Source organism: Macadamia integrifolia, chromosome 11, assembly GCF_013358625.1.
Source record: "Macadamia integrifolia cultivar HAES 741 chromosome 11, SCU_Mint_v3, whole genome shotgun sequence".
Lineage (NCBI taxonomy): Eukaryota > Viridiplantae > Streptophyta > Magnoliopsida > Proteales > Proteaceae > Macadamia > Macadamia integrifolia.
The window spans coordinates 2697842-2725716 of record NC_056567.1 but is presented as its reverse complement, the minus strand read 5'-3'; the positions used below and the strand labels follow the sequence as shown (position 1 = coordinate 2725716).

General features: G+C 40.2%; 5 protein-coding genes across 10 annotated transcripts; 2 read left to right on the top strand and 3 right to left on the bottom strand.

Moving 5' to 3' along the window:
• The first annotated feature begins 2576 nt into the window (after positions 1–2576).
• On the top strand, positions 2577–6323 carry LOC122093907. Its single transcript, XM_042664457.1, has one exon. It carries the CDS (start codon positions 2577–2579, stop codon positions 6321–6323), a length of 3747 nt encoding a protein of 1248 aa, XP_042520391.1.
• A 3152-nt stretch (positions 6324–9475) lies between these two features.
• LOC122093905 lies at positions 9476–10696 on the top strand. The gene is made up of 3 exons (XM_042664454.1): positions 9476–9773; positions 9913–10300; positions 10606–10696. The coding sequence occupies exons 1-3, from the start codon at positions 9476–9478 to the stop codon at positions 10694–10696; spliced, it is 777 nt and encodes a 258-aa protein (XP_042520388.1).
• Positions 10697–19986: 9290 nt separating this feature from the next.
• On the bottom strand, positions 19987–21870 carry LOC122093904 (ATP-dependent DNA helicase pif1-like). Its single transcript, XM_042664453.1, has 4 exons — positions 21187–21870; positions 20590–20682; positions 20439–20489; positions 19987–20004 (listed from the first exon to the last, which is right to left on the bottom strand). The coding sequence occupies exons 1-4, from the start codon at positions 21868–21870 to the stop codon at positions 19987–19989; spliced, it is 846 nt and encodes a 281-aa protein (XP_042520387.1).
• Positions 21871–22985: 1115 nt separating this feature from the next.
• LOC122093903 lies at positions 22986–23936 on the bottom strand. Its single transcript, XM_042664452.1, has one exon. It carries the CDS (start codon positions 23811–23813, stop codon positions 22986–22988), a length of 828 nt encoding a protein of 275 aa, XP_042520386.1. The 5' UTR covers positions 23814–23936.
• Positions 23937–23942: 6 nt separating this feature from the next.
• LOC122094257 lies at positions 23943–27860 on the bottom strand. 6 transcript variants are annotated; one of them, XM_042665000.1, is made up of 6 exons: positions 27493–27860; positions 27244–27309; positions 26881–27070; positions 26639–26735; positions 25140–25536; positions 23943–25053 (listed from the first exon to the last, which is right to left on the bottom strand). In XM_042665000.1, exons 5-6 carry the CDS (start codon positions 25330–25332, stop codon positions 24179–24181), a joined length of 1068 nt encoding a protein of 355 aa, XP_042520934.1. In that variant the 5' UTR covers positions 25333–25536; positions 26639–26735; positions 26881–27070; positions 27244–27309; positions 27493–27860; the 3' UTR covers positions 23943–24178. The 6 variants fall into 6 exon arrangements, with proteins under 6 accessions (XP_042520934.1, XP_042520937.1, XP_042520938.1 ...); XM_042665003.1 differs by having other exon boundaries at positions 26881–26948; XM_042665004.1 differs by having other exon boundaries at positions 26639–26720; positions 26881–26948.
• Between the last annotated feature and the right edge of the window lie 15 nt (positions 27861–27875).

The following is a 27875-nucleotide window of genomic DNA, read 5'->3' as shown; positions in this document are numbered from 1 at the left end:
ATTAGTTCTCACAATAAGAGCAAATCGAAAGCCTCTAATCGCTCCTCATATGCCTTTTGGGTAACAATGATCTTGGTCAAGAACCCACCATGAATTGGATCAAGTAGATCATCCACCTCAGGAAGTCCTCTTCCCACAATAGTCGAGAAAGAATGTTTAGAGAGAGGAGGATCTCCACCGCCACCGTCATCCACAATCTTCTCCCTATTATCAGGTTTCAAAACTGTTCGCAAGAACTCAGTAATCAGCAGTTGCCGCCCTCGAGAGAGGCATGGAGCATCACCCAGATCTTGCCATCTCCAAGGGCATTAGCCTCTTCCTCAGAGCAAGTCTCTCCTCTCATTTTTCCTTCTCTAATGAGATATGTTGCAAGAAGCTGGTATACATTATTGAACAGTTGGACAGCATAAAAGAATGCATATAGAGTATCCATTTAGGTCATGGCCAATACTAACACGTATCACCGACGACTAAGCTACTGAACTGAAGGAACTAAGAGAGGAAACTGTTAAGAAGTATGGCCACATGTAAGTTTCACTCACTTTGAGAGTGGGTATCGGTTAGTGGAGAAGGATGGAGAATGATGTGAGGAATGGGGATTCCACTGCAGGATTGCTGGGTGATGGTCAGGATCCGGATGGAGGGTGCTTCAGACAAGGCCTCATCACGGATTTTTTGAAACCAGTCCCTTGGATAGATACGAGGCCGGTTAGGGAGGAGGCTGTTGTGGAATCGGCAGTGCTGCCTGAACCTATCCATTCGGGCAGAAAGACCTTTGCGACAGTGGTGGGTAGATCCCTACCTGATGTCGATTCGCTACCTGAACCTATCCATGCGGGCTCTTGTACCAAAATAGTGATTCCCTAGGATGCTTATGAAGAGCGGCTCTCCAGATTTCATTTTGCGTTGATCGGTAGAGCTAACTTTCGAATGATTTCGATGAATAATATTAGACAAGAGGCTAAGAATTGGAACCTAAAGGGCCAAATCAGAATGGCACCAATGGGTAGGGGTTTCATTTTATTTCAATTTGAACTAGAAGGAGACATGTCTACTATGTGGCGGCGGAGCCCCCCTAAAGTTGGGGGACATTTCATTAGATTTCAAAGATGGACACCTAATTTTGACGTCCACGCAAAGAATGTTATGACGAAGCTCGTATGGATTCGTTTCCTAGACCTGCCTCTGAAATACTGGCATGAGAGAATCCTTCTCTCAATGGCAAAAATGGTAGGCACGCCTGTGGCCTTGGACCGACGAACCCAGAGCGCTGCGATGGGGAATTTTGCCCGGGTCCAAGTGGAGGTAGAGATTAATGGAAAGAGATTGGATGAAATTCAAGTGGAGAGACTGAAACCAGGAACCCAGGAGGTCTTCTGGTTTAAACAAGCCATTATCTATGAAGATGGGATGGCTCGATGTGGTTATTGCAGGAAGGTTGGACACTGTCCAAAACTGCAGGGAGAAGATTGCGATGGAGTCAGCCAGGACTAAGCAGGGAGAAGCTAGTCTTGATGCAACAAACCAGGATGCCATTGCCGGAGCTGAAGCAGCTGACATGGTTTCTGGCAGGGAGGAGAGGGGCCAGACGGTGGAGAGAAGATCTTCCCAAGTTGGAAGGAATCCAGACTCCGTAGGGTATGATTCTCCTTCCAACTTGAGAAGAAAGGAATTGAACGGTAATATTCTAGACTCAAATGAGGGGAGGACACATGGCAATGTTGAGTTTGTCCTCATGGTAATGTTGAGATTGTCCTCCCCATCCATCATGGAACAATTATGGAAGGCAATCCGGCTGAATTCCTTGCAAAACAGGGGCATTCCGAATCTGGTTCTGCTAATGAATCGGAGTACGGGTCAGATACCCTTGAGGAGGATGGAGCGATGGATGCGGGTCAATGATCAGTAGGTCTCTCTAGTTCTGGATGGTCTATCTATGTTGCTGAGATGCACGAAGACCACGGCGACTGAGTTCGCGATACCTCTCAATCTATTATAGCCATCCCTAACACCCAAGTGGTTGATGGTAATGTAATCATTCATCATCGAGAGGTGAACGCCGCAGAAATTGAAGAGGATGGTCTCAGCCAAGTGCTGGAAAGGAAGAAAAAGAAGGGATTATCTACCAGCATTGCGGCGCAGGCTCAGAGAAAGTCTGGCCGTATTGGCTTCTCAAGAAGGTAATCCATGAATGTGCTATTCTGGAATATAAGAGGCATGAAGAAGGCTATTGTAAAATTAGCCTTGAGTAACATTCTGAAGGAGAAGTTCCCTGAAATAATCTGCATTGCAGAACCTATGGTTGATGTCACTGCCTTCCCTAAGCTTTTCTTTAATAGGGTGGGATTTGATATCGACTTTATCCATAATAATAGATCAGACAAAGTTCCAAACCTATGGCTGATGTGGAAAAGAAATATTAGAAGACCAGATATTTTGTCTACGACCGACCAACATATTACCATCTAGAATGGCACAAAAAAATTATTAGAGTCTCTGTCGTCCATGCGAACTGCTTTCGAGCGAGAAGAAGAGATCTTTGGGCATCCTTGGCTGCCTCTGCGCCTGCTCAGACAATGCCTTGGCTTGTAGTTGGTGATTTCAACGCTATTTTGGCTTCAACTGAAAAGAGAGGCCCTGAAGCCTTTAATTTGGAGGCTGCAGCTGAATTTGGTGCTATGGTGGACTCTTGCGATCTCATGGCCCTTCCTTATCAGGGAAGCAGGTTCACTTGGACCAATAATAGGAGGAGAGGGAACGTGCTGGCCAGACTGGATAGAAGCTTTTGCAATAACGCTTGGGTTGAATTTTTTCATGAGGGAGTTCAGCAGGTTCTCCAGAAAATTGGCTCAGATCATGCGCCAATCTTTATTTCTTTAGTTCCCGACGAAAAACCGAACAATTGCCCCTTCAGATTTCCTAGACACTGGGTGGAACATAAGGATTTTTTATCTATGGTAAGTGCTTCATGGAGCGGCTGGACTCTTAGCACCAACTTATATAGGGTTGCAGAGAAGCTTAAACGTCTTAAGGGCACCCTAAAGCTTTGGGCAAAAACTGAATTTCCGAATTTCAATATAGAGCTTGATCAGGCAAAAAAGGAGATGGAGGAGGTCCAAAAGAAAATTGACGAAGATGGTCTTGACGATTTTTTATTTGCTCAAGAGGCGGATGCCAAAACAAGGTATTTCAAGGCAATGGAATACTATAAAAAAATGTGGGCTGAAAAATCGAGGATTCGATGGAAGAAGCTTGGGGACAGATGTACAAAATTCTTCCACCTTTCGGCGAAGATGCGAAGAATTAAAAACTCTATTAGATGCTTAAAGACAGATGATGGCGCTATCATATCAGAGCAATCAGACCTGGAACACTATATGGTGGAATTTTTCACTAATTTTCACAAAGCAACGCCTGTGTCTGGGCATCCCTTGATCCTTGACTGCATCCCCCGCGAATTATTGCAGCTAGATAGAGACATTTTGGACAGAATCCCTTCAGATTTGGAGATCAAAAAGGCGGTCTGGAGCCTTGATCTTGCTAGCTCTCCCGGCCCAGATGGATTCCCTGGTGAGTTCTTCAAGCACTGCTGGGATATTATAGCATATGATGTTTGCAACACTATTCGCTGCTTCTTTATTTCTGGAATCATGCCTCAGGGGATCAACAATAATTTTCACTTACTTATCCCAAAGACTGAAGGGGCTGACTCTTTGGATAAATTCCGGCCCTTGTGTATGGGAAATTTTATTTGCAAAATAATTTCTAAAACTCTTGCTATGAGACTGGCAAGCTTCCTTCCGAGAATTATTTCTCGCGAGCAAGGGGCCTTCCAAAGGGGGAAAATAATTCATACAAATATATACTTGGCTTCGGAGCTAGCTAATTTGATGTCGACTGCGACGAGAGGAGGAGGGATGGGAGTTAAAATCGACATCAAGAAGGCCTTTGACACAATTGATTGGAGCTTTCTATTCTCAATCATGAGGAAATTTGGATTCTCTGAAACCTGGATTGGATGGGTTCATCAGTTGTTGGATTCTGCAAAAATCTCCATTCTTCTGAACGGAGGACCGGTGGGTTACTTTAATGTTGGTCGGGGGCTGAGGCAAGGTGACCCCTTATCTCCTCTCTTATTTGTTTTGGCTGAAGAGGTCCTGTGTAGAGGGCTCAATATGCTAATCCGAGAGAAGAAAATCAAACCCCTAAACGGCCCTCGTGGGATGCCTACACCTAGTCATATGCTGTTCGCCGACGACATATTCAAATTCATCAATGCATCTATAAGGTACGTCAAGAATCTTAAATCCTTCTTAATTATGTATGAAGAATGCTCAGGTCAACACATCAGCTTGGAGAAGAGCAAGGTGTTTTTAGGGAACATCTCTGCTGCTAGAAAGCTGATAATAGGAGAGACGATGGGAATCCCAATTTGTAGTTTTCCCACTAAGTACTTGAGTGTGGAAATTTTCAAAGGTAGAGTTAAGAAAGAATTCCTCCTCCCTGTGATGGACAAAGTTAAAGCGAGACTTGCGGGCTGGAAGGGAAGGCTACTCTCTATGGCAGGTAGAGTGGAGCTTCCCAGAACTGCGGTGACGAGCATTCCCATGCATAGCTTCTCTGTATACTGGTGGCCATCTAAGCTCATCAAGATCATGGAGAAGTGGATTCGCAACTTCATCTGGACTGGAGATGTTGATAATTGCAGATCTATCATAGTAAGTTGGGATCAGTGTTGCAAACCAAAATTTGAGGGTGGTTTAGGTCTGCGCAGGTTGAGGGAGATCAATGAAGCCTTGCTGTCCAAGGCGGTTTGGAAGACGAAGCATGATGACGACCCAACTTATAGATTTTTGAAAGGTCGCTTCCCTAAAGCAGATGGATCTCTTCGGAAAGGCCATAGGTCCTCTTCGATATGGACGGGTTTCCGGAAATTATGGGAGTTTGTCTCCTTAAACGAAAGATGGATCATCGGGAATGGAAGGAAAATAAATTTTTTAAATGATAGATGGCTGGGGCCTAAGACTATCGCTGAGCTTCTGGAGACAGAACAAAATTCAGACGAAGCATTCAGTGGTAAGGTTGATCGAGTCATTCAGAATTGCGAACGGAATTTCCCCAATTGCCAATCGAGTACAATGTTTGAAATCATCATCACAATCATGGAAATCCCTCTTCCCCAATATGAGTTCGAAGATAGGTGTGTTTGGAGCCCCAACTCTGATAGGATTTTTTCGACAAAATCAGCATGGAATACAATTAGGAGGAAAAAGGACTCAATCTCTTGGGAGGCGCTGATCTGGTCTAAGAAATTGAAACCGAGAATTTCTATCTTTGCGTGGAGAATCATGCATGGCAAACTACCTACTGATGCGGCGGTTATGAAAAGAGGAATCCCTATGGCTTCTAGATGCGACTTATGCAGAAGCTCGAGCGAGGATTTGGATCATATTTTGGTCCATTGTCAGTATGCAGAGAGAGTTTGGAATATTGTCTGTGAATGGTTTAATATTCCAAGTAGGAAGCATGAGTCCCTTCATGCTCTGGCTTCATGGTGGAAAAGGAAAATGAAGATAGTTAATCTAAAAGAGGTCTGGTCAATCGCCTTTGCCATTTCAGCTGAAAACATTTGGAAAGAAAGGAATGGGCGCCGCTTTGAAGAAAGGCAGAGACAACAAAGGCATGTGATTGAAATGATTAAGAACGACATTAGAGAGACTATTCCTAATGTGAAAACATCAATCAAATCCATGAATGAAATTCTTTGTTGCAGGAGGCTGGGTCTGAACATTCTTAGCGCGGGCATTAAACCCCCCCTGAAAGTTTATTGGTGCAAACCGCTAACGGGGTGGGTCAAGCTAAACTTTGATGGAAGCTCTCTTGGGAACCCTGGTAATGTAGGTGCAGGTGCAATCATGAGAGATCATAATGGCAGGTGTCTCTGGTCTTGCAGCATATATTTGGGGATTAGAGAAAATTATGAAGCAGAATTAGAAGGTCTAATGCATGGTCTCATGAAAGAAAAACAGTTAGCTATTCCATTCCTCTGGGTAGAATCAGATTCAGCGGCTCTGGTTATGTCAATTCATCAGGGAAAAATTCCATGGATGGCTATGCAGAGATGGAACCATCTAAGGCAATTCCTGGGAAGTATTACCTGGAAAATCACTCACAACTATAGAGAAGGGAACTCAGTGGCAGACTTCCTAGCCAAGAAAGCTGCAAAATCAAGATGCTCGACAGTAAATGATGTTTTTCCAGGCCATATCTCTGATATGATGGCGAGAGATGAATCTTCTAGACCCTCGTATAGATTTATGTAGTGAGCGGCCCTAGGTCCTGCTGATGGCTATGCCGAAGGTGGGGCCACGTGGCTTGCTCTGTGTTTTTGTTTGTTGTTTGCTGGTATTTTTTCTCAATAAATTATCCATTTAGCAAAAAAAAAAAAATATGTGTAGTGGTCAACATACTACCATCATGAATGATGGCTAAACTCCAACGAAATGAGAACGACCTGATTCGAGTGGACGTAGCCATCATCAATTTCCTTGGATGGGCTAGTTCCCCAAGAGGCATCTTACCAGCTGAACTGAAGATCGGAGGACGAAGTTCTATGACCACTTTCTTCATCATGGATGCCATGGCAAACTACAATGCGCTATTGGGGCATGACTGGATCCACGCTAACAGTTGTATACCTTCCTCACTACACTAGTTCCTCATGTTCTGGAATGAAGGGGTTAAGTGGAAGTAGTCATGGTAGACAACCACCCTTCCTAGTTAATGCCAGCTTGTCTAATGCGACGTTGTACCACGAGGATGTCTTCCTGATCAAGTTCTTAGAACCTAATGAAGAACGTAGACCGACCATCATGACAGTCAGTCAATTTGGAGCACGGCCAGCATTACTGAAAGGCCACCACTGAGAGACTGAAACCAATACTAGATGCAACCTGAAATGGAGCAAGAAACCATTGAGAATAAACTCAGGAGGCTGGCAACGGCCCAAATTGAACACCGGTTGGCAGATGCGCCAACGGTCATGGCTAGTAAAAAAGAGTATAGCTTAAGCATCGCGGTAAAATACCTACCGCCAGCCCCACCAAAGATGGAAGAGACTTTAGCCGAGTTGGAAAATCCTTTGCAGGATGTAAATCTAGGCTCAAAAGAAGATAAGAAGCCTATCTTTGTGAGCAGGCTATTACAGCCAGATTTCAAAGAAAAACTTGTAAACCTCCTCATGGCTAATGGAAGTTATTTAGCTTGGGACTATTCTGAAATGCTAGGGTTAGACTGTAAGCTTGTAGAACATCGGTTATCCATCAAGAATAGATATAAGCCATTTAAACAACCCCCAGGAGGATGGCTACAGAAGTCGTCCTGAAAATAAAACACGAAATTGAGAGATTGCTCAAAGCCGGTTTCATAAGAACTGCCAGATATGTGGAGTGATTGTCAAACGTAGTCTCGGTCATCAAGAAAAATGGTAAACTTAGGGTGTGCATTGACTTTAGAGATTTAAACAAGGCCACACTTAAAGATGAATACCATATGCCCGTGGTAGACATGTTGGTAGATTTAGCCTCCAAGCACCGAATCCTATCATTCATGGATGGGCATGCAGGTTACAACCAGATATTTTAGCTGAGGACGACTTGCTTAAAATGGAATTCCAATGCCCATGGGCATTGGGAACCTATTAGTGGGTAGTAATGCCATTTAGTCTGAAGAAAGCAGGAGCCACTTATCAAATGGCCATGAACGTCATATTCTATAACATGATTGGTCATTTCCTTAAAGTATACGTAGATGATGTGGTGGTTAAATTCCAAAATGAGGACGAACATCTCGACCACCTGGCCAAGACATTTGACCGAATGAAAACTAATGATCTAAAATTGAATCCCCTAAAATGCGCCTTTGTAGTGTCTGCAGGTAACTTCCTAGGCTTCCTGGTGCACAAGAAAGGGATAGAAGTGGATAGGAATAAGACACAGGCCATAAAGGAGGCTAGACCTCCTCGCAACAAAAAGGAGTTAAAAAAATTCCTTGGTCAAGTCAATTTCCTTAGACGATTCATCTCAAACTCAGCAGGGAGAGTGAGAGTTTTTTCCCCTTTGTTGAAACTTAGAAATGACCAAAAACTTAAATGGGAAAAAGACCAGCCGGCCGCATTTGAGGAGGTCAGGAGATACTTGACCAATCCCCCTGTACTAATGCCCCCACGAGATGGGATTCTACTAAAATTATTTATATTTGTTGTGTCAAAATCCATAGCTGGTTTGCTGGCACAGGACAATGAGCATGGTCACGAGCAGGCCATGTATTCTTTGAGCTAGACTCTCAATGATACCGAAATAAGGTATATGACCATTGAAAAGCTATGTTTGTCACTATATTTCGCATGCAGCAAATTACGATACTATTTGATCCCAATGACTGTAGATGTGTTATGACAGATAGATGTCATTAAGAATATGCTTAATAAACCTTTAGTGCATGGGAGAATTGACAAGTGGGCTATGGCCCTAATCTAGTTTTCCTTACAGTACGAGCCATAGAATGTTGTAAAGGGGCAGGCATTGGCAAACTTTCTAGTTGATCACCCACCGTTAGAAATATCACAAGAGAATGTGATCAACTTGTCCTCTTGGAAGATGTTCTTTGACGAATCAAGGACAGAATGGTTAGCTGGAGCAGGGGTGGTGGTCATATCCCCACATGGTGTGGAGACACATCTGGCATTTCAGCTATATTTTACTTGTTCCAATAACCAAGCTGACTATGAGGCCCTGTTGATCGGTCTAGAGACCCTTCTAGGAATGGATTTACCAGTAGTTGAGGTAATTGGAGACTCCTAACTGGTGATCAAGCAGATAGCCTAGGAGTACCGATGTGAGAGTGAGTCATTGATCAGATATTTGAAAAAGGCCCAGAGTCTAATCAAAAGATTTCACGATGCATCCCTTAGGTACATGCTAAGGAAAGAAAACTCAATGGCTAACAGTCTAGCTCAGGCCGCTTCAGGCGCAAGGCTAGGAGAAGGCGAATGTGAACAACTGATAACTCTCCATAATGGTCGAGGTGAATAGCTTAGAAGAGTTGAAGCCTGATTGGAGGACAACATTGCTTCAGTTTCTGCAAAATGCTAACAACAGGATTGACCAAAAGACCAAGTACCAAGCCCTAGGATACATAGCCTTAGGGTGTCAGCTATACAGGAAGGTTGAAGATGGTCTGTTGCTATAGTGTGTGGAAGTAAATGAATCCCTACAAATCATAGTTGAAATCCATAAAGGATTTGTGGAGCACATTAGGCTGGTCCAAATATACGATGGTCGATCAGATGATATGGCTATCATTGGCCAACTATTATGGATGATTACCTGAAATATGCAAAAGGGTGTCAAGCATGTCAAAGGCATGGGCCGATTCAATGAGCTCCAGAGGCTGATTTGCACCCTATTATCAGACTATGGCCTTTCAGAGGATGGGCTATGGAAATCATTGGAAATATTATCCTCCTTCCAGCCAAGGACATAGCTTCATACTGGTCGCAACGGACTACTTTATCAAGTGGGTGGAAGCCATTCCAATTAAAGTAGTGAGTCATGTGGATGTGATGAAGTTCTTGAAGCAGATTATTCAGAAGTTTGGCATTCCCGAGACCATAACCTGTGATAATGGGAGCATGTTCATAGGAGATTTAATACTGGAGTTTGCCATGGAACATAGAATCACCATCATTCATTCTACTTCATACTACACCCGAGGCAATGATTAGGCCAAGGCAAGTAATAAGGTTCTAAAATCAAATTTAGCTAAGGTCATTGCTGACAATCCTTCTACGAGGGACCGAGTTGCTATCTGAAGTCCTCTAGGCTTAACGAACTACTAAATGGTCTGGTACAGGGACTACACCTTTCTCTTTAACATTCGGTCATGATGCGGTTTTACCAATGGAGGTTACTATGAAATCATTACGAGTTGCTCAACAGCATAGCTTGACTCCATTCAAATACAGCGAAGCTATGTTGACTGAATTATGTGTCAAGGCCTTGAACTACATGCAAGCTCAAAATATGATGGTGACCAAGGCATATGACAAGCGAGTTAAGCCTCAAGAATTCAGAGAGGGTCCACTGGTGTGGAAAGCTATCTTGCCAATTGGGGCTAAGACTAGCTTATTTGGTAAATGGTCTCCTATGTGGGAAGGACCATTCGAGATATACCCATATAGGTTGCAGGACCTCAACAGGCAGATCCAATTGAAACCGATCAATGAGAAATACTTGAAAAGGTATTCCCCGGTCATGCGGAACCGACTCAGTAGAGAACGAGGCCCCAGCCTATAATCGACTTTATCATTCCAATACTTAGCTATCAAAAGAAGGACGAACATAAAAGCAAAAGGGTGATTACTGCATTACTTGAAAAGAATGACCATAAATGTTCATAAAAAAAAAATCATCCAAATATGCTAAGATGCATTCCCCTTAGATTTTTCTGGCTCGCGGGCCTCAAAGTTGAAGCATCAACTAACTGGGACCAACCAACCTGTAGTTTGTAATCTAGCTGGGATAACTGATGGGTGACTTCAATTAGATACCTCTCCCAGGTTTCACCACATGGCTCAGAGGCTTGTAGACCTTCAGCCAGCAAGGCAACTTCCTCAAAGAGTTCCTTAAATTCCTGAGCATTGGACTCTATCAACTGTCCCTCTTCCTCTCTTTCCCTTTGGAGTTTGTTGATCTCTTCGTCCAGGTGCTTAATTTTGGCCTAAGAAGTTGTTGCAGCCTCCATCAAACGCTCTAATTTGAGTTCAGCAGCATCCACCTTCTCAGAAGAGGCTTTGTGAATATCAAGAGATCGTTGAGTTCTCCAAATCAATTGCCTCAAGAACAGAGCTCCCGATCAGCCTGCTCAAATCCTTGAGAAGATCTCCACAAACATGTTGCTTTGCCGAGAGAGTAGGATCAACCAAAATCTCATTCGCGACCTGCTTCAGATCAGCAGTCCAACCACTCCTCCAAAACTTCCTCACAGACATATTGACTAAGGTCTCGTATAGGGTTTTTGAACAATCGATAATCGACACGGCCTGAGAAGATGCACCTAGGGCCATCTTAGAAGGCCGAGTTCGGGAGGACCTGAGAAGGTTCAGACGAGAAAGCATGCCACCAAAATCTGGGAGAGATATAGAGGTCTACAAAAAAAGAAAGAAATGGAAAGTTTAGGGACAAAAGGCAAAAAAGACTGGTCAGCGGAACTTACTCCCTCAAAGATCGAAGGAGATGGAACTACAAGTAGAGCGAGAGAAGGGGGTTGATTGAAAACTTGGCTTTTACCTTTAAGAACACCAGAAACCACACAAGTGCCAGCATGGTGATGTAAGGGCAGAGTGGTGTCTTTTGCAGATTTATTGGAAGGGGAGTTGGATATAAGCACCTTTGATCGAGACCACTTAAACGCCATGGAAGCTAGCCTGGTCGGAGTAGCGACAAACCATTTACTTAATGGGATACGGTCATACTTTATGGGATAGCCACGGAGTGACTTACTCGCGTTCTCTGTCCACGCCATGAACTCATGACGCTCAACACGTTCTAGATTTTCTATGGCTTTTCAATGTCTCTCATCCATAGCTTGATGATCTGGGCTATACTTAATGTGGAAAGCCTTTTCATACTCTACGATAGAGTTATAAGGGGAATTACCTTTAGACAATCGAAGACAGCATTTTTGGTTGCCCTGACTCTGTAATTTAGAAAATGGGGTTGCATTATATCAGGACAGTTAGCGTCCCACTCAAACTCAACCTCTAGAGTCATACTCACACTCAACAACCTCTCCTACAATGTAGGCATTTTTAGTGAGCACAAACTCTAGAGAGTACTTGCAGTCCAAGACTACCTCATGAGACAGCAAAGTTGGAATAGGACTCTCACATGTGATAATAGACTTTCTGTCCATTACTCACATATGTTAACAGAGTCCTACCCCATTAATATTAGAGTTTGAGTCTCCCACATGTGATCATAGAGTTTGTCTATAACTCAATAACTGTAATCTTTATATAAGAGCACCATTGTATACTCATTAAAGTGATTGCCAATATACAATTTCAACATGGTATCAAAGCCGCCTAAAGCTCCACCGAGCACCCTCCTCCTCCCCACGTTTTTCCCTCTCCAATAGCCTACGCCCCCTCTTCTTTACAACTTCTTTGCAAAAAAAAAAGAAGAAGAAAGAGCCCAACGTCCCTCTCTCACCTATAGTTTAACCCACACCCCACTATCTCCAATAACACACTCCTTCCTCTTCTACCATGGCCAAACCATCCCCACCTCCCACATCCCTATCTGGTGCTCATCATATGATATCTCTAAAGCTCACATCTAAGAACTATGTTTATTGGCGCACACAGGTCGTACCCTATCTCACTGGCCAACGCCTCTTCGACTATATCACCGGTGACAATCATTGCCCTCAAGACCCGATCAAAGCCAAGGTATGGCGTGAACAAGATGCTTTTATTATGAGCCTTCTCATCGCCTCTCTCTCTGAAGAAGCCTTTTCATTAGCAGTTGGACAGACCACTAGCAAAGAGATCTGGGATGCACTCCATGCTGCATTCAGTTCTCCATCTATAACCAGGATTCTGTCTCTCAACGTCTCCCTTCAAAATCTGGTTCACAAACCAGATGAGACCATTACTCAGTTTCTCCATCGAGCCAAGCATCTTTCCGATGAGCTAGCAACTGCAGGGAAGCCCCTCCCATTAGAAGACTTTAACATCCACATCTTTCGAGCCCTACACACTGATTATCAAACCCTTGCCTCCATTATGATGGCACAAAAGGAGCCCATCTCCTACACCGACATACATGGTCTCCTTATGAGTCACGAGAACCTTCTCCATTCACGCCTTCCCATTGTTGATCCTGCCATCGATGCATCAGCCCATGTCACTCACCAAGGTCGTGGTCCTCCTTTCACTGGTGGTCGTGGTACAAGCTCCTCCCAAGGCCATGGTTGTGATCGTGCTAGTGGATTTGGTCGCTCTAATGCATTCGCTCACAATCCATGCATAATCTGTGGACGCACTAATCATCAGACATACACTTGCTATTACCGCCCACAGGGACCTATCAGAGCCACCATTCTACCTACCCCTCCCCATCCCTACAATCGGCCACCACCTCAACCCAACGCCTACCATACTACACCCTTCCATACACTTCAACCCCCTACCATCGCACCTCCACCCCATCACCCTACACCTCCACAATCCTTCACCACCTCTTGGATCCCTGATACTGGAGCCACCCACCATTCCACCCCTGACTTAACCCAATTCTCCTCCTATGAACCATACACAGGTAATAACCAACTTGTGGTTGGTAATGGTAAGGGCCTTCCTATATCTCACATAGGCCTGCTTCCATCTCTTCTCCCTCTCGTTCCTTTTCTCTTTCTACTATTTTACATGTTCCCACTCTCACTTGTTCTTTGTTATCTGTTCAGCAATTTTACCGTGATAATAATGTTTACTTTGAGTTTTACTCTTCCTTTTTCTCTGTGAAGGATCTAAAGACCAATCAAACCCTCTTCACTGGACACAGTAAGCATGGTCTCTATTCCGTTCCAGCATCACCTTATGCCAATCTGGCCTCTGCCTCATCTTTCAGTCGCTGGCATCATCGTTTAGGGCACCCTCATGAACGTGTCCGTCATCTTATGTTACCTGGTCATCAGCTCGTGAAGTCTCCTTCTTTATGTTCTTCTTGCCAAATGGGCAAAGCTAGTAGATTGTCACTACGTGAAACTAGTACTCGTAGTTCCTCTCCTTTGGATTTGGTTTTTAGTGATGTATGGGGCCCCCACCCCATAGTTTCTTCAAATGGGAATCATTATTTTGTTATATTTGTTGATGACCATACTAAATATATTTGGTTTACTACTTTAAAGTTGAAGTCTGATGTTTACTCTGCCTTTCGTACTTTTCAGGCCTTTGTGGAACGTCAGTTCTCTCGCTCCATCAAGGCTATTCAAACTGATTGGGGGGGAGAATTCCGTACTCTCCCATCTTACTTTGCCAAGTTGGGCATCCAACACAGGTTATCTTGCCCTCATACTCATGAGCAACAGGGAACAGTTGAACGTCATAACAGACACATTGCTGAAACTGGGATTACCGTACTAACCCATGCAGCTGTTCCCCAGGCTTACTGGGATTATGCCTTTGAAACCGCGGTCTTTCTCATCAATCGCATGCCCTCCTCTGTCACAGGTAACAAATCCCCCCATCATTTAGTTACAGGAAATTCTCCGGACTACTCTTTTCTAAAAATCTTTGGATGCCTTAGTTATATATGGCTCCATCTTTACAATCATCACAAGGTTAAACCCCGTTCTGCCTCATGTGTTTTCTTAGGATATAGCCCTTCCCATCATAGTTATCGTTGTATGGATCTCATCACCCATCGTATCTACATATCTCGCCATGTCAGATTTGACGAATCTACTTTCCCATTTCACACTGCACCACCATCCTCCTTAACCCAACCCCCTTCTACTACCCCTCACCTGTGGGGCATTGCACCTAATATACCTACCCCTCAACCTCACCCTAGCCCTCCGCCTACCCTCCCAAACCCACCCATCCCTCTCCCTGCCACCCCAGAACTGCCCCTACCCGAACCACCCTCTCCCATATCCCCTCCTTTCTCACCTTACCTAACCCTAACCGAACATAACCCTGACTCCTCTACCACCCCACCCCGTTGCACCAGAACCCTACACGATCTCTATACTAACCCCCTGACCCTCTCTACCATCACCTCACCTGACCCAGCTGAACCTATATGCTTCTCCCAGGCCCATAAGGTTCCTCATTGGTGTTCTGCCATGTCTGATGAATTTAATGCTTTATTACGTAATGGTACTTGGTCTCTTGTGCCTTACAGGGAAACTATGAATCTGGTTGGCTACAAGTGGGTGTACCACATCAAACAGAAGGCAGATGGGTCCCTTGAGCGCTATAAGGCCTGTTTAGTTGCTAAAGGATTTCATCAACAACTTGGTCTTGACTATCATGAGACCTTTAGCCCCGTCATCAAACCTACTACCATACGAATGGTCCTCTCCTTGGCCATATCTAACGGATGGGTTGTTCGTCAGCTTGATGTTTAGAATACATTTTTGCATGGTATTCTATCTGAGGAAGTCTACATAGCTCAACCCCAGGGTTTTGAAGATGCTCTGTGCCCTAATCATGTCTGTCGCCTCCACAAGTCCCTCTATGGGCTCAAACAGGCTCCTAGGCTTGGTTTCACAGGTTAACTGAGTTCCTTACTCGCTCTGGTTATCGGTCATCCCAAACCGACACATCATTATTTATCCACATGAAGGGCTCTGTTGTCACATATGTCCTTGTCTACGTCGATGACATCTTGGTTACAAGGAACCCACCAACTCATGTTCAGACTTTTCTTCATCAGCTTGCTTCAGAATTCTCTATTAAGGATCTTGGTCGTCTCAGCTTTTTCCTTGGTATTGAAGCCCTATATCAGTCTGATGGTGTCCTCCTCTCTCAACAGCGGTACATCACTGATCTCCTCCAGAGGGCTGGCATGACTGACTGTAAGCCCGTCACTACTTCCATGGCCACCACCTTTGCAGCATCTTCCACAGGGGGTGTCTTTCTTTCGGACCCCACCAGGTATCGCTCCATTGTCAGTGCTCTCCAATACATCACCCTCACCAGGCCTGATGTGGCTTATTCAGTGAACAGTGCCTGCCAGTTCATGCATGCCCCCTTTAAAGACCATTGGACACTAGTCAAGCGGATTCTATGCTATCTCCAAAGAACTAAGGATCATAGGTTGTTCATCTCCAAATCTAGTTTCCTCCAATTACAAGCATTCTCCGATGCTGACTGAGTTGGTGACAGTGCGGATCGCAAATCCACAGGAGGCTATGCCATCTATATAGGTCCTAATCTGATCTCCTGGGCCTCTAAGAAGCAGAAGACAGTTGCACACTCCTCCACCGAGTCTGAGTACAAAGCAGTGGCTGATGCTTGCGCCAAACTCACTTGGCTTCGCTCTCTCTTTGAGGAATTAGGGATCCCTGTTCCCGTTGCACCCTTTCTTTAGTGTGACAACATTGGGGCCACTTACCTTCCGGTCAATCCGGTCTTTCATGCTCATACCAAGCATGTTAAAATTGACTTCCACTTCGTTCGTGATAAAGTCGCCTCCAAGGAACTTCAAGTGCAGTTCATTTCAACACATGACCAGATAGCCGATATCCTTACCAAAGCTCTTAGCTCTACATGGTTCTCCTTTCTACAGGACAAGCTGCGGATTCGATCATTCAAATCCCCACCTTGAGGGAGTGTATCAGGATAGTTAGCGTCCCACTCGAACTCAACCTCTAGAGTCATACTCACACTCAACAACCTCTCCTACATTGTAGGCATTTTCAGTGAGCACAAACTCTAGAGACTACCTCATGAGACAGCAGAGTTGGAATAGGACTCTCACATGTGATAATAGACTTTCTGTCCATTACTCACATATGTTAACAGAGTCCTACCCCATTAATATTAGAGTTTGAGTCTCCCACATGTGATCATAGAGTTTGTCTATAACTCAATAACTGTAATCTTTATATAAGAGCACCATTGTACACTCATTAAAGTGAATGCCAATATACAATTTCAATAATCACCAATGGGCTGATCAATAGCTGCAAGTGTATCTTCTGTGGAGCGAAGAGACAAGAGATAGTCGGCCACAAAATCAGAACCTTTTTGCAGACGAGAGATCCGATCTTCGAGATACATTACTCGTGTTCGAGAAGATGGAGCAAAAATAGGGGAGAGAATCAGCCAAGCTTCATTGGAGGAAGTGGCACTCACAATGTGAGACACAGTATTTTCAAACAACGAAGAGATGATCTAGCTCAAGATCAATTGGTCTTGACTGTCCCAGAGATCAACAACGGCCGTAGCCACAGCAACAACATCAGCATTTGTAGTCAAAATTTTCAGAATCACCGGTCGAGTAAAAGATCCATTCACATAGCCAAGAAGGTTGTAGCCGTGCAACAATGGATGAAACTAAGCTCTCCAAAGTAAATAGTTGGTGGAGTTCAGCTTGATCGGAAGATGCGAAGCCACATTCAGAGAGATCAGTGAAGGAGAAGCAAGAAGACCGTCGTAGACAGAGCTCGTAGCAGATGGAGATGAAGCGCCATGACCAAAGGTTTGAATCAAGAAAGGAGAGTTTGAATCAAGAAAAGGGTTTTCAGCTCAGAGGAGCAGATATCGCTTATCTGATACCATGTAAGAGTTTAATATTCTCATATTCTTTATTAATGACAGAAGTTACATATATATATATATACTAGTAAGAAATACACGTGCAAATGCACGTGGGAACAAAAATCAGTAATATTAATTGAAAGTTTCATTTGTTCTCTTATGTGGAGAGAGAGAGAGAGAGAGAGAGAGAGAGAGAGAGAGAGTCGTGAAAATGCATGTGAGAACAAAAATGAGTAATTTTAAATCAAAGTTTCATTTGTTTCTCTTACGTTATGTGTGTGTGTGTGTGTGAGAGAGAGAGAGAGAAAGAGAGAGAGAGAGAAAGAGAGAGAGAGAGAGAGATTGTCCACTTAAATTTTTAGAGATAAAGAGAGAATGCAATAACTTAAATTTATAGAAATAAAAGAGAGATTATTTAAAATAGAGTATCTAAATTTCCTACATTTGTAACATAAGTTTAAAATTTAAAATTATTTAAAGAAGCCCATGAATATTTGCTGCAACAAATAATAATTGTTTTGGGATAAAGATCAAATGGTATTGCTTAATCTTTTTCTATTTTAATTTTTTTTCCTTTTTTGTCTTCATCTTCCTCAACATCTATGATTCTTCTTTTGTCCGCATTTCGTTCTTTCATAGTATCTATAACAATGCTTCTTGATTTTTGACTTCCTTCATTTTTTGAATCCATTTTGAAGTAGAAATAATAGTTCTTTGATAGGCACAAATCCAATTTTTGTTTGTACTACAACACATGAAAACAAATTTGTTATTATCACTATATATTAATATAATATTTTTTTAATATAATTATAAAAATCAAACTAACATTCAATATTTATACCTTTTCTGATGATCTTGCATATTCAATTGTTGAACATCCTATAAGTGTTTCAAGTTCCTCAAAGATTGTCAAGGTTATTATTTCAGTTGAGTCTTTGATCTTGAATTTTCCGAAGTACCTATCAATGAGTAAAATTTATTAGTTTTCTATATTATTAAAGAAAATATGATATATATTAACGAAATTGAGTAGAATACTTACTTCTGTGTATATTCTGTGTCATCATTTTAACATTTGTCATCAAAATACACATGTGTATATGCAGCCAATCTAACTTGAGACCATAGGTCCACAGCCGAAGGCCCAACCTTCGACAGATAGACGTGAGGTTTGGGAAAGGGGACCTGGTTCCTATTCAATGTGATTTCACTGTTTATTACTAATAAAAATTCACTATTTTCTATTATGATTAACTAATAAAAGAAACTAGTTTCGAAGGTGGTTAGAATATGATATGACGGTGATTACTGGTTTCGAAGGTGGTGGTAATACAGGTTCAGCACCTCATGTGGTGAAAGTGGAGGTCCGAGTGGTAGCAGGTTATGACTACTTTGTGTTGTACTTATAATCTCTACACAACTTTTACATAAAAAATTCAAAAATTAAAAATAAAAGAAAAGAAAAAGATAATGATCTGGCTACATCCTAATTTCACAGAAACTGAATGCTAGTCCAAGACAATATTCATGAACTGAACTCTTTCAATCTGGGGGCCCATATAAAAAGCCCACATGGCTACTGTGCCTTAGAACTGTACCCCTTAATTCCTGAAATAATGAAGGTCCATATTTTCTAGTCAATTTAATGGGTCTTGATAGTGAGTTCTAAGGTACGTAATCAGTTATCGGCTCATTCTTCCACTAAGCGACTGTCCAATTAAGAGAAGAAAACACGAGAATTGATGGAAAGTAAAACAAATAAGAGAAAAAGGGAGTAGTCATCATAAAGTGAGCAAAACAAATTTGGATTACCAGAAGCTAGCAGCCGATACTTGAAAGATGTAGCCAATTAAAGAGTGACACTTAGCCCCTGACCTGCAAATAGTAATATAATATTCCCAACTATTTTCTGTTAAGTTGCTGACTTATCCTCCCCTTCTTGTGGGTTCTCAGCATTAACATACTTAAATCTTTTAGGAAGAAGATATAGACCAATTGTTTCCATGATTCAAGGAAATCCAGGAATCTCAAAAGGTGGGAGGTCTAACTAATTTAGTGGTAGATGCATCATGGTAGAGAAATTTTACCTTAAAACATAGATAAGAGTTTAAGCAAAGTAAAACAGTCAAGGTGATCACAGAACTTACAGGATCGTTTGTACCTCTTGTCTTGAGTCCCTTCGTTTGTGAACCTTGTTTTTTTCTTTTTCTTTTTTTCTTCAACTAAATAAACAAAAAGAAAGAGTGATGAAGATTGTGAAACAGTTTAATTGTAATATAGGGTAGAGACATCTATATATATATATATATGGTTCTTATTTGTAGTAAGTTATAGTTTACTATTAGTTCGTTTGGGAATTTTTTTTTTTTTTTTTTTTATAATTGAGATAGAATGGAATCTTACTGACAAAAACCACATAAAAGGAAAGAAGAAGGGAAAGATATATAAGAGTGTTGTTCCCAAAATAATAGCAAGAGCTTCGCCAATAACTTCCTTTAAAATATAAAGTGATTAAATTGCTAATTTTCCTCCTTGGTTGGGGTTTTTTTTATTTTTAGTATTATTCATTTTTTTATGTAAAGAAAAAAAATTGAAGCGCATACACGTTAATTCAGAGAATATTAAATGAGTATTCATGAAGCACATACACGTTAAAGGTAATACAGAGCCTGTAATGAACAAAATGGAGAAATGAAAAACTCAAAAATAGAAAGCTTCAAAACAAAGTAAAACTTCTTAATTCAGTAAAACTGTGTCTACTTACGTTGATTATTAGATATTGCACCCAATACAATCAAGAAAATTTCAATAAATAACTGAAGAGCTCCAATACTTGAAACTCACAGATCAAAACAGAGCTGCAGATCAAATTGGATCAGAAAACTTGCTTGCAACAAACCTCGGTCTTTGCAATGGTGCACCATAAATCAATGGACTGAAGTTTGAAGAATTATAATAATAGTGAGCAATTAAAGTTTCAAGGAACTTATAATAAAGTGAAACCTCCAAATCATCTTCCACAAAAAAAGCAAACTCATCATCTGAACTGGGCCAGCAAGCCTCCAACCACATGGCATATCAACATTGAGTTCTTCCATAGTACCACTATCATACTTGAATTTGCAAAGCCTGTGTAAAACTTCATTCGTCGCTTCTGAAACCATAAAGGGTAAGTATTAAATAGAATCTATAAAAGTGAAGAACAATCTTATCAGAAAAAATCTAAAATGCCAACAACTGACAAGCGTGATTACGTGAAACAATGAGTGATCTGAATGTTGTGATTCCTGGTTGACAGCCTCAAAATTTCTCAAAGTCTCGATTTGTTGAGGTTCCACTACATTACTCTTCATCAATATTTGTGGTCAAATCAGAGATCCTAAAAAGAAAAATAAATATTAATGATACTACCTACTAACAAGATATTTATTTTAATTAATATTTTTTTGCTTATATTAGTTTGTAAATCATACCTTCTTAGTAATAGAACTTCTTTGTAGACCACATTTCTTGTATACGATCCGGTTTTTTTTCCTTCGTTGTTGTCTTTGACTAAAACCTTTGTTGTTGATATTGACATACCTCTTGATAATGCTACGTACAATTGTCCATGTGAAAAAACCGATTCGGGTAGATATACTCCAACATGTGGTATTGTTTACCCTTGTGCTTTATTTATTATCATTGCAAAGCTAAGCCGAATTGGGAATTGTTCTCTTTTTAAATGGAAAGGATATCCTTCATTTTCTGCTAGAGAAAGTGGGATTCTAGGAAGAGGAACAAGGTTACCAGTAAATTGTCCTATTGTAATCTCTGCTAGGATAACATTTTTTTTTAAATTGACGACAAACCATACGGGTTCCATTACATTCTCCATGTGAAGGATTCAAATTCCTTAAAAGCATTATTGGACAATTCTTCTTCAAAACTAATTTATGAGGTGGAAGTCCCTTCGGAGCCAATGAATTGAGGAATTCTTCTGGATATTGAGTTTCTGCATCATCAGTTGCTGAATCAAAGCTATAATACGTAACACTATCTCCTGGAAATAGATCAATAAGTTTGTCATTTAATTTGTCTATTGTTTCGTTCTTTGTAGCTAATATTGCTCGTTGTGTAATGTATTCTGCCGAATATGCATGCTGTTGTAATGCAGGAAATATTGCATTTATCAACTCATCTTCAGATTTTTTTTCATTGTCATATTTTATGACCATTTCATTTGGTATGTGAATCAAATCTTCATATTCAGTTGGCTCTTCCCCATTACCAACACGTAATAGAAATTCACTGAAAGAAGAATCACAGATTGCCCTCATATTGGTTGTCAATTGCAATTTCTTCATTTTTGGCCATAAATATGACATTACTAAACTTGCATCCATAGTTTTTGTTCTCGTACCACAAGGAACCACTGGAAGTACTTGCCTAAAATCTCCTCCAAATATGACAACCTTTCCTCCAAATGGTTCTGAGTTGCTTATTATATCCTGCAATATCCTATCAAGCGCTTCAATTGCTTGACGTTTTGCCATTGGCGCTTCATTCCATATGATAAGTTTTGCTTTTCTTATTAACTTAGCTGTGGCACTTTGTTTTGAAAAATTTCAAACACTTGAATCATCGATATTGATTGGAATTTTAAACCTTGAATGAGTTGTCCTACCTCCTGGCATTATTGCAGCTGCTACCCCTGAGGTTGTTGTTGCAAGAGCAATTTGATTCTTTGATCTTATCGTTGCAAGTAATGCACGATATAAATATGTCTTTCCTGTACCTCCTGGCCCATCAATAAAAAAAATGCCACTTTGGTTATCATTCACTTGGTTTAGAATTTCATTGTATGCATTGTATTGCTCGGGATTCAACTTAATTGCCGCATCATAATCTTTTGGAGGAACTTTTATAGAAAATTCATCTACTATTTCTCTTGGTTGTTTTCCATTTAACTGATTGCAATTTTCTTTAAGTTGGGGCAAATCATAATCTTTGATACTTTTTCCCATGCTTTGTAAGAAAGAATTCACACTTCTTATTGTTTCTAATGTATGATATTCAGAATCTGCACTTGTTTTCTTAATGTCTTCAGATCATGCTTCATAATGATTACTCCATAGCTTTCTAACATCACCAAGCTCACAATAAACAAGTATCGTTGCAAAAAGTTTACGAACTATGATTGGCATGTTGAAGAAAGCTGAATCTTCTAAACATTCTGAGATGGCATTATCACCTTTAAGAAGACCTCTCTTCTGCGCAGCTTCTTTGAAAGATGAACATTCAATTCCATCAATAGACATTAGATTATGAAAGGATGCCGGCCCTCTTGCATGATTTAATAACAATCTTAAATAGAATCTCTCTCCTTCTGAAGGTTTGGTTGAATTAACACGGCTTATTGATTCTTTTATCTTCCTTTCTGTCCAGCATTTTTTTGGCCTGTTCCACACATAATGCTATGAAAATTCTCTATATAGAAATTTTTTGGCTTTCGGATCTACACAGTTCATTTGAAAAAACTAAGTCAGCATTGTTTTATATGTATTATCTGAATGAAGGATATTTTTCAAATCTTGTTTCTCCCAGTACCATATCATTTGCCTATTGGGTAGATGCAGTTGTAAATTGATAACATATGGGAACATTTCATTCAAATTGAATTCCAAATTCTCCACATGGCTTCTAGTACTGACACCCATCTTGCATCTCTGTATTGCTTGATTTCATCCAGTAAATATTCTCCATTACCATGTGATATAGAAACAGCCACACGATCATGTCCTTTATAAGCATATTTGTATAGGTACTTTATTGCCTTCAATCCAGAACATATCTCAACATTAATATGGCAATCATATCTTGTCAAAATGTATGAATTATAAGGAACAACCCATCTGTTATCCAAATAATGTCGTCGTACCTTAACTTGTATTCCAGTATTTCTTCGTCTATAAATAGGGTAAGAATCTTTACCTTGCATGGTATTTTCAATAAATGAACGAGGATATCGACTCTTACACACTCCATTCCTCATACAAGCATTTAGTTTATTCAAATCTCCATAGGGTCCGTGCATCATATGTTTCACAACTTTCTCATGTAAAACTGGATCTTCATTAAAATCTGGAATTTCTGCACATACAAATTTATCAAAAACATCAGCATTTGTTATCTTGAAGTCCTTGTGCATAATTTTCAGTATGTGTGCATGTGGAAGCCCCATTTTTTGAAATTCAACAACATGTACGTGTGCAGCCACTTTACCAAGGATCCCTTTCTTGAATAATTGATCTTTTAGATCATGTAACTTTGCTCGAAATATCCTAGCTGTAAGATCTAGTCTATCTTGTGGAACTTGGCCTTGTTTTAATTCTTCTTGTATCTCAACCCAGTCTGGATTGCATGTCATAGTGATGAAAAGATTAGGTTTTCCATATTTTTGTACTAAAGCTATAGCATCAAGATACCTTCGACGCATATCTCTTGGTCCTCCAATAAATGATGCAGGTAAAACAAACTTTGTCCCAACTTGATCACCTCTTGTTTCTCCAGCTAAAACACTATCAACTATTCCTTGATATAATTCTGCTCGGATATTTGACTGTTTTTCTCGAAAAAAAATCTAATCGCGTTGCTTCAATTTTGATATACATATCTACAACATATTGATGTAGCAATCGACCAGCATATAAAAGAATAGAACGATGACAATCTCGAATCTGAAGCTTATGACAATAATATGCTCTGGGAGATACCCTGTTCTTGTTACTCTCATCAAATCCTATAATTTGACATATATAAATTATTTTAACATTTAAACCTTAAACATTAAAAAATATAAATCTAATAGTTAAACATACCTTCAAAGTCGCATTCTCTATTAAATATAGACTCCTCGCTTGTTAAATCATGCAAAACTCTACCTGTTACATTCTTTTGTTTAATGCTCCTGTGCCAGCCGACTTCCCCATTTGGATATAAAAGAGGATATTGTAAGGCATTATAACAACCATAATAATGTACCACTCGATGTTTCTTCCCTGAATGTCCTTCTATTACTATATCACAATTTTCAGTTCTATGGGGATTATTTCCTTCTACCCAAATAGCTGCAACTTGGTCGACTGATGGTAAATTGTAAACTCTCTGATCAAGATGTACGTCACTTGTGATTATAATCTCATTATTCTCCAACAAATGAACGTCTTTCAAACTTTTAAAGAACCTTGCGTATGGATTAATTGATAGAATATCCATTAGTTTTGACACGATAGGCTCTTTGAGTTTTGAATCTTGTAACACTTTCATCCTATTCTGAAGTTCATTATCAGTATCATAAAAGTATAATTGCAAATAGCATGGATTGTCTTTTTCCGGCAAAATTGGAGGCAAATCATGATATAATTGTCCTTGAGCTCTAAAGGTATATATACCATCTTTCCCATTTGCAAGATCTTTGTCAACATGAACCCCAAGAGATGTGAAGGAAAATATATTATTGTAAGCACGTATATATCTACGGAATTCAATGGCTTCAGATGTTTGAGAAGTAAATAAAGTATATAATTCATCTGGAACCGTTGTAGATGCCAAAACAACATTTCCATTACAACAACAGAATGAAGGTGGTTCATATTCAAATTTCTTTGCTCCACAATGGGTACATGGAGGTACTTTTTTAAGTACATGTACTGTAGAATTTTGTGGTTCAAATACTCCTGTGTCCCAAAAAAAAATAATAATAAATAAAGAAAAATCAAATTAATCTTAATAATTTTTAAAATATAATTATTCTAATACTAACCTTTCAAACCAGATGGTTGATTTTCAAAATTTTCAGAATTTGAAGATGTAGAACTTGATTCGGCAAGTTGGGCTTTCAGTAGCCATGCCTGATTTTTGTTTCTTTTATTTGTATGCAGGGTTTCTCTAATGGTCCTTTTATTTCCATTGTATCTTTGACGTTGAGTGTCAGTTGCTATATATTTTGGTGGCATAGTGATCTAATAAAGGAAAGGCAATTGAGTTACAATTTGAACAAGCCTAGATTTTAAAAAGTAAATCTATTGGAAGTAAACACTATGCAGAATGGGGGACATGTTTAAGGTTATAGACCCTATATATGGAATTCAAACAAAAAGGTAATCGAGAAATCCATACCATACTAACTTCACAGAAACAACAGGAAATATATCAACAACCTGGACAAAAAGATTAAACAAATTAGAAAATGTGAGAATGTTATACCAAAAAAAAAAAATTTGTGCAACAAAACATTTAACTTAAACCCAATGAATTTACCATTCTTAATAATAGGTTAAGACTCTCAAAAGAGAAAGAAATACAACTTGAGAGATGCTTACAGTAGATTTAGGTAGCAAGATTGCACATTAAAGCAGGATATAAATAAGTTCTAATAATTGTAAGATATTGAAGATGAAATAAAACCCCAATCATAGGTCAACATTAGAGAGAGAGAGAGAGAGAGAGAGAGAGAGAGACCAAAAATATCACACCTCACAACGTCTATGACGAGCAAAGACATTTTCTTTGCCAAAATGGAGGAGAGGAAAAGGAAGAAAGCATGACCACCTATAAAAAAAAAAAACCTAAACCTCCCACAGTTCTAACTTCCTATCATTTCTTATTTTATTTTTTCATAGGAGGGGGGGGGGAGAAAATACCAAAACACCAAATTATCTTATACAAAATTCCTAGGAGTTGAAAAAATTAATAGAAAATTTCAAAACAATGGGGAAAAAGGTAAATTCAATATGGGAGGGGAAATTTTTGGAATTAGAGAGGCAGCTTTTGAAATTTTGAAATGGGAATACTTGACAAATGGTGCCTATAAGTAATTTATTTTAACATGATTCAAAGCATTAGACATGGAAATCAATGCAAGCCTGGTTCACTGGATGGGTAGAGGTTTGATTGGTATAGCCACGCATAATCACATGAAATCTAATGGAAAAAAAACCATTTTTCAACAGTCAAAGGGTATAATTATCCAATCCATCTATAACTTGGGCAGGCTACCAATGAGACAGTAAGGTACTTAGGTGGTCTAGGAAACATTACAATGCTTTCAGCAATCCACAAGACAACTCAAGTCAGTCTTACCCAAAAAGTTCAAATAGAGTAAAAGAAAACAACTTAGGAACCAACATATCGTACTGAAATTTCAAAACCAATAGAATACTTCAACAAAAAACAAATGAAAATCGAAGAGCTTCAATTAAAGACGAATCAAAACCAGAAATTCAATTACAGGGAAGGGGACACATTCAGATTTGATTTTACCTTTGTATATCCAGGGTTTTGTATGTTGAATTTGGCGATGATGAAGGAATGGCCACCAGGATCGATTGGAGGCGGCAACCCACTGGAGAGAACAATGCTAAGTAAAAAAAAAATCAGGATCGATTGCGAAAAAAATTTCTTCTCACCGGAATTCTAAAAAGACCCAATTGCCAACATTTGAAATCTCTCTCTCTCTCTCTCTCTCTCTCTCTCTCTCTCTCTCTCTCTTATTAAGAGAGTACCTTGAATCGATCGCGCGAGGGCGAATCGAAGCAATCGAAGTATGAAGATGGAGAGGACAACAAAATATCTGCACAGCGATCTTGAAACCGGCTTCAGAACAGGAAGTTAATAATTCTTCCAAAATTGACTTTTTACAACAAAGAAATAATAATCCTAAGCTCAATTTCTGAGCACAGAAATGGAAGAAACCTGGTAAAAAGAAGAACACACTTTTAGTTAGGATTCATTCAATAGTAGCCATGCATATCTTCAAATTTCAGTCCTAAACAAGCTTACGATAAAGGGCTTCAACACAGAGATGGTTCAAATGAAAGAAAAAAAAATACAACTTCTCATTAAGCATTACAAGAGAAGAATCTCACTGAAAAACAAGCTCTCGAGGATTATAACAGAGCCATCCAAAGATCTTCCACCAAAAGATTCAAAACCTAGAAACAGTATAGCAACAATCAGAATTCCCAAAACAAGGAACCAACATATCGTACTGAAATTTCAAAACCAATAGAATACTTCAACAAAAAACAAATGAAAATCGAAGAGCTTCAATTAAAGACGCATCAAAACCAGAAATTCAATTACAGAGAAGGGGACACATTCAGATTTGATTTTACCTTTGTATATCCAGGGTTTTGTATGTTGAATTTGGCGATGATGAAGGAATGGCCACCAGGATCGATTGGAGGCGGCAACCCACTGGAGAGAACAATGCTAAGTAAAAAAAAAATCAGGATCGATTGCTACCGATGAGGCCTGCTTCCTAATACAATCAAAGGTTTCTGCTCTATCCTTTGCCACTGCTCTCCAAACAAACTTGATTCGAAACTCTCGAAGCCATTCCGAAGATTTAACTTCCACTTCTTTAGCTGGCTGACCGGAAGAGGGAAGATGAAATTGCGTGAAGATGCACTCGACGGGAAGAGGGAAGATGAAATTGCGTGAAGATGCACTCGACGAAGGCGAGTTAGGGGATATCAGGTTTGGTCGGTTAAACGTT